The sequence below is a fragment of the Anoplophora glabripennis genome, unplaced genomic scaffold, assembly GCF_000390285.2.
Source record: "Anoplophora glabripennis isolate ALB-LARVAE unplaced genomic scaffold, Agla_2.0 scaffold1123, whole genome shotgun sequence".
NCBI lineage: Eukaryota > Metazoa > Arthropoda > Insecta > Coleoptera > Cerambycidae > Anoplophora > Anoplophora glabripennis.
In genome coordinates, this window is record NW_019417204.1 from 27,934 (window position 1) to 40,246 (window position 12,313).

Below are 12,313 nucleotides of genomic sequence, written 5' to 3' on the forward strand. Positions count from 1 at the left end.
TAGACGCTCCAGTTTTCTATCACTTCGATAAACATCATAATTGGACGGAAACAGTTCATATGAGTTAAAATCCGGCTTCAACCACGTCTCACTAAGAGCCACTATGTTGTATTCACATTCACTTACACTTGGATAAAATTCATTTATTTTACTGTTGAGTCCTCTAACATTCTGGTAATAAACAGAAATGGATTCATTGTTGTTACTGGACCTGTTGGGCTTTTTTAGTTTAAAGAAATTACTCTTGGCACTCCATTAATGTACTTAATCCGACAATTAGCCTCTCCAGAATTAGTACGAGTTTCTAGTTCTTGCTTGACGGCTTTGAAGTGCTCAATTTGTCTTTTTGTGCGATCCGATGAAACATAAACATTTTTATAGCGGTTATGAGCTCTCAATTTCTTTGAGTTTCTTAACATGCTTTTAACAACACTCTCATCTTGAAAAATTACTTTTATTGGTCGAATTTTGGACTCAGAATAAGCCCCTAACCTAATATTTTTTACAGAAGTGTCTGACGACAAATCAGGAGATAATATATTAACAATATTTGAGATTGCTTTACTATCAGACTCAATCTGTTCAGCCAATGACTTTTGTTGATCAGGTTCAGAGATGTTAAATAAAATTAAATTAGTTTTGCGTTTCTCTCTTTCTGTAATTTCAGACACAATGTCCTCAAAATCAAATCTGAATTCATTTGAAACTTGAGATTTCTCAGCCTTAAGTTCACGAATATCATTTTGCAATTTGACAATTAATGCTTTCAGATCCTTTAAATCCTTGCCTACAGCTCTACAGTTGATACAAGTCCAATCATAACCCTTATTCGCATTTAACGAGCGCACTTCATGAGCAGTAATGTCAACACATGCATGCTTATATTTATCTTTACATACGCTGCAAGTGACCATGAGATGACCTTCGCATAACTGACTGCAGCATTTACATGCTATTTTAGCGGGGGCCATACTGTATATATTAAGATTCAAATAAAAAGGTTTACAACGTCACAGATAAACTGTTCAGCTAGAATCCGATAAGGTGATAATGTTTTTATCTGTATTTTTTTTGCTATATGTTGTTAAAATTCCACCATGAAATTTGATGAAAATAATAAATAAATGCACTATCCAATGAGACAAGATTTGTATTATCTTGACAAATCAAATTCAAATTATCTGACGAACAATTTGGGATAAAGTACTCACAATTTTCATTGATAGTTCTCACTAAATTAGACTTTTATCACAGACAGCATACACTAGACTTCTGTACTCATTCACGACTCGACTAGTATAGTCGAAATGTAAGTTTTCCGTAAAATANTAAATTGCAATTATTCATAAAACTTGTAAGCCTACGAACCATTGCTAGTTCAAAAACTTTTGAAAATGCAGGAAGCAAACTGATGGGTCTATAATTCTCCATTAATTCCGGATCACCTTTATTTTTAAAAATTGGTTTAATGATCGACAACTTTAATTGATGAGGCACTATCCCAAATTTGAATGTGTTATTTATTATGTAGGACAAAATTTCCTTCACTGCGCCAAGGCTTTTTTTCATTATATTTGCTGGAATATTATCTTCCCCGCTACTAAATTTGTTTTTTATTTTTGTGGCTAATTCCACAATCTCCGATCCCATGACCGGTGTTAGGAACATAGACTTATTATTAATATCAATAATCGGTTTAAAATCTTTACTTTGATGGTTTGACAATAAATTAGGGATTAAGTCCAATAAAAAGTGATTATAGTCATTAGCTACAGTTTGAGAATTTCCTTTGATAAAGCAATGTTTTTTAGACACTTTCCTGTTACCTCATTGCAGATAGACCACAAACATTTACTTTTATTATCCGATTCCATTATCCTGTTATCAAAAGAGTTCTTCTTATTTATTCTAAAACATTCATCATACTTTTTTTAAGATTAAGATACATATGTAATACGAAAATTAACACCTTATATCCAGTCGATAAAACAATAGGTATGTGTATATATATATATATGTAGTCCCTACATACCTACACTGTACATATGTATGTAATGTTATGTAAATATTAAAATATATTTATTTTCTTGGGAACGATTTATGAGCAACTAAAATCAATCAATTAAATAAATTTTTCACACCTTTAAAAAATAAACAATCTCATGTAGTATATTCTATTCCATGCAATGATTGCAATGGTCTTCATATAGGTATGACATCACAAAATTTAGAAAATAGATTAAAGGGTCATAAATATACTAAAAATTGTGCAACAGCACTTAATAAAAACATGTTAAGGAAAAAAAACATTGTCAAAGAACCAAATTATAATAGAAGATTAATCCAAGAAATGATACATATAAAAAAAATATAAAAACAGTATTAACGACAAAACTGACATTAAAAACTTAAGTCAAATATATCACAATTTAATCAAATAATAATTATGTTTTAGTTATTTCCACTTATTATCATATAAACAAATCACATTTAAAATAGTTTTATATACTTTTAAAACATAGTTTCCAATAAAATTACTAGATGTCCTTTCTATTTTTAATTTACAAAATTTCACCGTCAGGCGTACTACCTGTTTCGATTTTATCATAATCATATCAATCAATCAATCATATCATATCATTGCTCATTTCATTGTCAACTTATCCACGTACCACACTGCCGATTAATATTATCCTGACATGCTTACAACATCTAAAAATGCAAGCCTTTTTCAATTTTAAAATGAAAAAACATAATATTATTATATTGTGAAAATTTATCCACTGTACGATGACTGATGCATAGTTTAAAAAATTTTTTTTTCGGAAAATGGTTGCTTAGGTATGTATTGACAAAATTATATTTTTATTAAATTAATTGTAATTACAGGAAAAAATTGTTTCCAAATATTAAATAGTTTGTTTGTATTTTAGGTTTTATTTAATTAACTATAACAATTTTAACAATAAGAGCCTTTTGAAAAAGTTCCTAATCAGGAACGAAACGTCAGGAAAGAAATCACTGCTATTTCTTTTATCCTTTTTTTTAACTGACTATCACACCAGAACTCAATTCCCAAGAAAATAAATATGTTTTAATATTAAACAAAAGGTTCAAGAAGATTTCCACATTATATAAATATGTAACATATGTATGTATGACAATAAAAAATAAAAAAGTTGATACATATGTACGTACCTAATTGCATACAGTCTGTTTGATAAGAGCGTGTACGGCAAAACTCCAAAAATTATTTGGGATAATGACTTGAAAAAAAATACATACATACTACTTACATGATATAGAGTATAGACCATGATGCTTTATTATTAATATGTCCAATCGCCTCCATTATTAATAATTGTCTGGCATCTCCGAGGCACACTTTCTACTAATTGTATAGAATACTGGCAAAGACCTCCATGTCAATTGAATCTGTCAAAATAACTGCTTAACAGTCCAGATCTTCTTGTCTCGAAGCTTCAATTTCACGAGCATCCACACATTTTCTATTGGATTTGCATCTGGTGACTGCGATGTCCAATCCAGTATGTTAACGTCATTTTCTTGCTTCCATGCAGTACAAAGACGACTCCGATGTTTTGGATCAGTGTCTTCTTGCAGTAGCCAATTTTCATTTTTCCACGTCAACCACCTTTCGGCAGATGGTAATAAAGCCCTCTGATATATTTTGACCATTTTGGCAGCGTTCAAATTTTTTGTGAAGATGTGCAAATTGCCAAATCCCTGCTTTGAGAGACAGCTCCAGACGTGCATATTTACCGGGATGAGTCTATTGGCGTGGGTAGACCAGGTATGAGTGATAGAAGAACATGCCCAAAAAGAATCTTCGTATGAAAAAATTACGTTGTCCCAATCACGGTCCAAATTTTGTTTCGGCCAATTGAGTATGTGAGTAGCGGTTTTTTCACTGTGCTTCAAAATTTCACTTCATGAGTAAACGTCTTCTTATAGTGTCACATGATAAATTTAATCCTTTTTACACAAAATCGCTTGCCCCCTACTCAATGATAGACAAGGATTCTTCTCAAACACCCGTAAAATCACTGTCCTGCTTTTTCGTTGTTTTTCATACAGAGCCACGATCCGGTAGGTCATCGACGTTTTTTTACGTCGGAATGACATTTCACCCACTGTCTTCAACTTTTTCATGTACTTAGCGGCCGCTCCGAGCAACATTTTCGGTCCTTTTGGAGGTAAACACAGAAATACGGCTTTGTAACATGATGCGTACGCAGCAGACATGGCAAAATACATTATTCTGCGACCAAGGTCAAACGACAACTGAGGCATTCTGTACAAAGCATCTGAGAGGAAGGATATCACTACCTGCTCAAGCTTAAATTTCTCCTCTAACGGTTTTGAAGATAAAGTTTTGCCATACACGCTCTTATCAAACAGACTGTAGGTACAAGCATTAGGTACATTGTATGTACAAGATATGTAATTGAAAAAACAGTGCACTAAGCAAATGCTAAATTGCGTAAGTAAATAATATATGTATGCAACAAACAAGAAGAGACTTGTCTTTGTTTTTGTTTCTGAGCGCTTTTTTCGCCCCGCTCCAGATAATCCGCGCAAGCATAGCGAATAGTCATAAATCCGCCGCACGGATCAGCCGCGCACGGATAATCGGGGTTTCACTGTATTTGAATTCCAATTCATTTAAAAATTTTTTTAAAAACTTGGACCTATATGTGTTTCAAAATACCTAATTAAAAACATTTATCTAAAAAAAAATATGATACCAACATACATTATTTTAAATAGTACCCCCATATATTTTGATCTGAAAAGATTATGATTGCTCACTTCTCAAAGAGCAATAATGTATAGGGCTACATAACCTACACATTAAACTTTAAAAAATCGTGAAAAATGTTTTGCGTGTATAATGTTAAGATAGAAAATCAAATTAGCAAGATAAAATCTAGTGACAATCTTGTCAATATATTCCATTTTTATACAGGGTGTCCCAGTGTCAGCGTACAAAAATGTACCAGGGGGTAGACCGGACCAAAATAAGATTAAAATTCTTATAAAATATTTTTCTGCCATGCACTCTCATGGAGTTACAGGGTGTTGTTTAGAAAAAAATAATAACTTTCTGCAATAACTCAAAAACCCTTCCAGGGAATTAAGTAATTTTTGGGTGAAGTGTACATCTATTAAAGGTCATTAAAACTACATGGTGATTATTTTGATCTGATGCCAGGGGCGGCCTAGGCCAACTTGTCCTCAAGGTTATGTCTTCATAACTTTTGCATATCCTAGTTTTATGTAGTTTAATTACGTTTTCCTGAATCTGCAATCGATTCTGAACAAAAAATGAGCACTTGTTTCATAGCTCGAAAATGAACCGTTTTCGAGTAAATTGGGTCTAAGGTATCGACTGCATTAGTTCGTAGAAAAATGCATGTGAAGATTTTATTTCTTGTTATCTAGTAAGTACCTGTCATTATAATAAACAAAGCTTTTTACAAGCGTACATGTCAAAATTAATTACAGTACTCAAAGTTACTAGAAATTAAGTTTACAAAACAACAAGATTATGAAATTATTATGAAATTTTCCAACAATGAATATGCTGATATAATATTTGTCTACGGTTTCTGTGATGGAAATTCATTGGTGGCCTCATGAGAATATCTACACAGGTTTCCAAATAGAAGGCAACCTTCAGAGCAAGTATTCCAACGAGTTTTCCAAAGAGTCTGTGAGACCGGGAATGTTAAAATTGAAAATACAGAATGCTGCTGTTATTGATGATCCTTCCACCAGTGCCCGAAGAATATCAACGCAAGTAGGTATTCCACGAAGCAGCGTCTGGAGAATTTTAAACCGAGAAGAATTGCACCCATACCACCTACATTAAATACAAATTTTGCATCCTGGTGATTCCGAAAAAAGGTTACAATTTTGCAGGTGGTTGTTAGAAAATATCGATAATGGCCAAAATTTCCATCAGAAGATATTGTGGGGTGATGAAACTATCTTTACGAGAAATGCTATAAATTAAAAAAATTTTCACATCTGATCCATTGAAAATCCGCTTGTGATACGACCCTCCGCATTTCAAAGAAAATTCTCCATAAATGTCTGGGGAGGAATCTCCAACGGAGTCATTCTGCCTCCTCAAATTATTGTAGACTGTTTGAATTCAGAACTCGATTTACATTTTCCAGAACGCTGAATTCGGAAAAATGGACTTATTATGTGGCCTCCCAGGTTTCCTGACCTCAACCCGTTTGATTTTTTTACTGTGGTCATATGAAACAACTGGTGTATGTCAAACCCAGTAACACGAGAGACGATTCAAAAAATTAATGCAGCCACCGAGCAAATTCAAGCAACAGTTGATTTGCGAAGGGTTTACAATTCCTTGGTCAAACGATGTCGGGCATGCATTGAAGTAAATGGGCAGCATATCGAGCATTTATTGAAATAATTATTTTCTATTTTTATTATTATTGTCATTTTGCTAACATAATTTCGTTTCTGTTACATAATTTTCAATTTTATTTTCAGTTCCCCTATACGTAACCAGATATTAAATAATTCATAGAAAACTTGTTTAGTTTCTTCACATTCGTGGGAAACTGTACCTCAACGGTAAACAAGTTTGTTTTTTATAATGACAGGTACCTACTAGATAAGAAATAAAATCTTTACATGCATTTTTTTACGAAATAATGCAGTCGATACTTTAGACCCAATTTACTCGAAGACGGTTCATTTTTGAGCTACGAAACAAGAGCACATTTTTTGTTCAGAATCAATTACTGATTCAGGAAAATGTAATCCAGTTACATAAAACTAGGATATGCAAAAGTTATGAAAACATAACATTGAGGACAAGTTGGCCTAGGCCGCCCCTGGCGTCTGATCGAAATCAGCACCATGTAGTTTTAATGACCTTTAATAGATATACACTTCGCCCAAAAATTACTTAAATCCCTGAAAGAGTTTTTGAGTTATTGCGAAAAGTTGTTTTTATTTTTTTCTAAACAACACCCTGTAACTCCGTGAAAGTGCATGGCAGAAAAATATTTTATAAGAATTTTAATCTTATTTTGGCCTGTTCTACCCCCTGGTAAATTTTTGTATGCTGACACTGGGACACCCTGTATAGTATAGCTGTTACATGGCATCGTTTTTAATAGAATATACTTTTTTATGAATAAATTTAGTTCTTACTTATAGGAAAAGTCTTCCAATGGTAAAGAAAATGTTCTGCAACTCGTTTAATGTTATCAACCAATTGTTCAACCTCGGGTGGCGCTCCAACCAACATAATATCAAAGTGAATAGGTTCCCTTTCTGGCTGAAGAACATCATGCCCAATTATGCCGCTATCATTTGTCTTCAAAGGATAAAGTGAAGTTGGTCTTGTACAACGGCGTTCACTTGACTGGATATTTGAATGGAATTCCAATCGGTTGGATACTAAAACAAATGGAACGTAAGTAAATATTTCAAGATCGTCTATTCGGAAAAACGTACCTCCCGCTACATTGGAATCCTTCTCATGCACAAATTTGGATTGATGGTGTCCCTGTTTTCTTTCTTCACGGTCAAAATTTAAACTGTGGCCTGAGTCAGATCTGTTATGACCAGAGTTGCTGGAATTACGTTGGTGACCTACAGATTCAGATCTTCTATGTCCTGAAGGAAATTTTGAGCCAGAGTTGGGTCTGTAACTCATGTTTCCCTTTAAGAGATAATTTAAGGATGTTTTCCCATTATCTAAAACAAAATAGATTTTCTCACAATTTATAAAAGTTATAGTAGGTATAGTATGAAAATAAACGGCAAAAATTTTACAATTTTTTACAGAAAAATTTTTTCTGGCTTAAAGGTCTTAAGGGTCTTAAGGGGCCAGGGTCTTTTAGCCTGTTTCGTCAGCTCCAATGTACACCTGGCATTCAAATTGTCACAGATGATAACGAAGGAGTTTGTGAAAATCGCGATATTCCTGCCCGCGATATTACTCCGTTGAACGCGGCAATGCAGTTTTGTGAAAAGCGTTCTCCACGACGCGACGACGCCAAACTCGTAGCTGTCCGTCGTTACCGTATAGAGCAGGGGTCGGCAAGTAATTTTAGGTGGGGTCCGGATACTTTTAAAAATTTTTAACGAGGTCCAAAAAAAAATTCATATTTCTTACAAATTTTCATTTGGACTCAAATTTAATCTGCTTACTAACCATTAAGAACTCAAAACACTGACACAATTGTAAAATACTAGAAACAATGATAAGGTTGGCTCAAACGTAAAAAAACATTTTTTAAATAATTTACTTGAGTAATTTATGCTTTCAAAAAATTTTTGGCGGTCCAGTATTTTACCTTCCGCGGTCCGGCCCTTGGTATAGAGTATAGACAAAACCAAGACTCATCTGTGATTATCTGACATTATTCCACTGCGTCATGTTCCACTGTATGAATATATTTTTTTTACATTGCGGTATATTCTACAGCAAAAAAGTCACTTACTATTTTTAAATGAAATGCTTGGTTTTTCAGAAAAATGGCTTCTTATGGATTAATTACAATTAGGTAAGTAGAGCAATGATTGAAGGACGTACGACACTATTTAAATTTATAATTAAGGAGTCCAAAATGTATCAGTTATGTGTTAATGATATTTTAAAGTGACATCTAAAACATTATTACTTAAAGAAACTGCTGTAGGTGGTACAAATTTTTTGGGAAAAAAATCTCATGCTCTTTGCAGCTGATTCTTAGAATAACAATTGTTTATATGTATTTTGACGTACGTAAAATTATTTCCTCAGTCATTGATTTTACATTGCATTATTAAAATACGCCTAGACAATTTACTAATGCCGAATACGTGGATAAACATTTTATTTATGGATACTGCTACCTTCTTGTTTCGCTGAGGGTTGATGTACTTACCCTTATCTTAAAGGAAAAAAAAAGGTCCAAGTTAGATGTGCAAAACCCTAAGCTAGCCTTCAGCCGGAGCTGGTCATGCGGTCATTCTTTAAGAGGACCATTTAGTTTAAGGGCGCCAGTAACCATTTACCCTAGGGTTCTAAGCTACTCAATATTCGGTTACTAAATATTGAGTTAAAAGATAATGTTGACCCAAAATAGCTTATTTAGCAACTAGTAGCAACACCTAATTCAGTTATATTTTAGTATGTTCAATTTACTAAATTAATAGAACGAAATAGTTCAGTTACTAATATTTATTAACGTTGTTATGTTCAAATCACAACTAAAGTATCTAAGTCGACGATACCTATAAAATAAATGAATATAAATAAATGATAATAAATCTCATTTGGGAGACAACTCGTGATCACGATAGGTGGACGATCATTAATCCTTATCTAATTCTCTATAAACAAATTGAATAAACGATATTAGTAAGAAATATAAATATCTAATAGTAACCGGACTACCTAATATAACTGACTGGGAAGAAAAAAAATAACTAAGCAATAAAAGAAGAAAAGGAAAAGTTTAACAGTAATCGGGGACACAACCATAAGCTATTTACTGATCATTTGTATGAATATGTAGGTAAGTCTGAAAGTTTTAGTAATTGTTTACAAATTAAAAATGATAGGAAAATACATAGGTACAACTTTTGCTTACTGACAGCCGGTATTAGCTCATAGAATTATCTTATTTGGAATAACAAAAAGAGTAACAGATAAGTTTACGAATATGGTTTGCACCGTAGGTTTAAGACTAATTGTAATTTAGTAATGTTCAAAGAAAGTGCACAAAAAAAGGTTCTGAACATGCACATACCTTATATAGGTATTTTATATTATTACACAAAATTATTTAAAAAAAACAGGAAAAAAATATATACATATATAGATCAGCTGTTAATTGGTGCAATTATTAGGAGTCAGATATAATCTATCTCTACTTGCTTGCCTCGGTGCAAGAAACCAAAGGAATAAATTCAAAAAATAAAGTAATAAGTTTTGCTTATCTGGAGACCCTGCAGTTGCAGATGCACCGACACATTGAGCACGCCCATAGAAGACTCTGCCAAGATCTAGCTCGTACCCCGATGACACAATATAGATCCTTGTAGCAGTGATGTAAGACCAGCTGAGAGGCTGCCTCAAAGGTTGAATGTCAAGGGATGGAAGTTAGTCTCTCTACTGATAATAAGGGATGTCAGCCCGTGGTAAAAAGCCCTATAAAATACGATACACCAGAAGGTAAATGAGGAATAATGGAAAAAAAATAGAGTAATTACTTACAGAGATGGAGAGTGGCTTATTTAGTATCCCAATAATCATATAAGGGAAATTAGATATTACGGCCTGATTTTCCAATCGCAAAGGTGTACTAAGATCCAGCCAATGCTGCAATTGTATTCCTCCAGAAGGTTCCAAGATACGTACTATCCAAAATGCATCACAGAAACACAATTTTCACCCAATTTCCGGACACAAAATCCCCGTTTTAGGTAACACAAGCGTTAATTAGCAGAAAATTTTCCACACTTGCACCTTAGCGATAGCCCGTACGAAAACGTAAAAACCTATCTCCCCATTGCAAAAACTATCGTTACCTTTTTTGCGAGTCTCATATATTAAACGGCTTAGATTTGTAGCCAGAAAAGAAAGGTAATGAATGTTGCCTATGGTTTAGGTCCATAAACATGATTAAACAGAATATATACCAGCCGTCCTTAAGTTTTAATTATAATCCTCAATAAATTTAATTGAACCGTTACAATACTCTAATGGAAATTCAGCAGCAGCGGTACCAGAATACAGGAGACAATTTCCAAATAGAAGAATTCCTACAGTGACAGTATTTGTTCGTACCCATATTAAATTGTCTGAAAATGGATTTGGCAGGGCAAATGATCAGCAAGTACATCATCATTTTAGAAATAACAGAATTCTTCGACTGTTTGATGCAAATAATGGTATGTCAAGTACAAGAAAGGCTGCTTTATAACTACGTCTCTCACAGAGTAAAGTGTTCAGAACATTGAAGCGAGACAAAAGAACCGCATACCATTTCTAAAACGTACAAAATTTAATACCAGGTGATCCCGAAAAACGATTGCAATTTTGCTGATGGTTACTGGAAACACATAGGCGTGGTCCACATTTTATTGAAAGCGTTCTTTGAACCAACGAGGCTTGTTTCACCAGAACAGAACCTCATTTCAGCACGAGTGTAATCTTAGGAGTTATTAATCAGGAAGCTTGTGGTCATCATATTTATCTCACAGATTAAATTCACAGCTATTCCATAATTTCCTTCAAGAAGATTTAAATACTTTACTCAACGACTTACCATTACTTCTAAGGAGAAATATGTGGATTCCGGCTCATTATGCTCTTCAAATTAGGCAGTGGCTGGGGGAGCACTATTTACGTCATTGAATCGGGTGTATTTTGGAAATGAATCATACAGAGCTTGGTACCGATCCCACTGCTTAGCCGTCACGATCACCAGATCTAAATCCCATGGATTATTTCATTTGGGGATTTATTAAAGAAAGGGTGTATAGTTCACCAGTCTGTACTCTTGAAATGTTAAGAAGAATTGGAAACAATTGTGAAATTCAGTTCAAAGCTTACTTAGGCAATGTGAGAAATGCATTGAGGTTCGAGGACAACATTTCGAACATTTGTTGTGATACTTTTTCTTTTGTTCTCTATTGTTAATTGTTATTTCTGTTTGTTTCTCAATATTAACTATTTAATTCCGTATTCATATTCCAATATGGCTGCCAATGAATAATTGGTTGGTGACTGAACAGCAACTGAGGGAACATGGAATAAACAATTTTTACCTTGTGTCTTATTTCTGCAGGAAACATCAAGAACACGGGGGGTCAGCAGTGTTTGTGAAGAAAGGTATCAACGGAAAAGAAAACAAGGAGTTAAAACGGTTATCGATTGCAGGTGAAATTGAGTGCTCAGCTGCAAATATTAGAATAAATTGTAATGTCAATATACAGACCATCTGGTGCTAATTATGAAGTGTTTCTAATTCAAATGGAAGAAATGTTAGAATGTGTAAGTAAGAACAAAAATAACAAAGTAATAATTGTGGGTGATTTTAATGTAGATACGGAGCGTTCAAATAAAAACGTGGTCGAAGTTGGCTCTGACACATTGGACGTAGGGAGTAGCTTATAGCGACCAACTTAACCTCATTTCTCAACGAGCTGTATAGCAGCTGTCAGTTTCAATAACGTTAATGACTATATAACTTTATTTTAAAGAATAATCGTGATAACAATAACAAACAATTAAAGGAGCTGCGGAAAG

General features: G+C 33.7%; 1 protein-coding gene across 2 annotated transcripts in view; it reads right to left on the reverse strand.

Annotated features, from left to right (window-relative positions):
- The window catches only part of LOC108914771, a 30,349-nt gene extending 22,521 nt beyond the window's left edge, over positions 1-7,828 (reverse strand). The window contains exons 1-2 of one of the 2 annotated variants that reach the window (XM_018720652.2): positions 7,525-7,828; positions 7,219-7,467 (exon numbers count right to left, since the gene is read on the reverse strand). In XM_018720652.2, the coding sequence (XP_018576168.1) occupies positions 7,219-7,467; positions 7,525-7,726 (451 nt within the window). In that variant the 5' untranslated portion in view covers positions 7,727-7,828. Of the gene's footprint in view, positions 1-7,218 lie in introns of both variants that reach the window. The other variant, XM_018720651.2, reaches the window with a different exon arrangement.
- Positions 7,829-12,313: the final 4,485 nt, after the last annotated feature.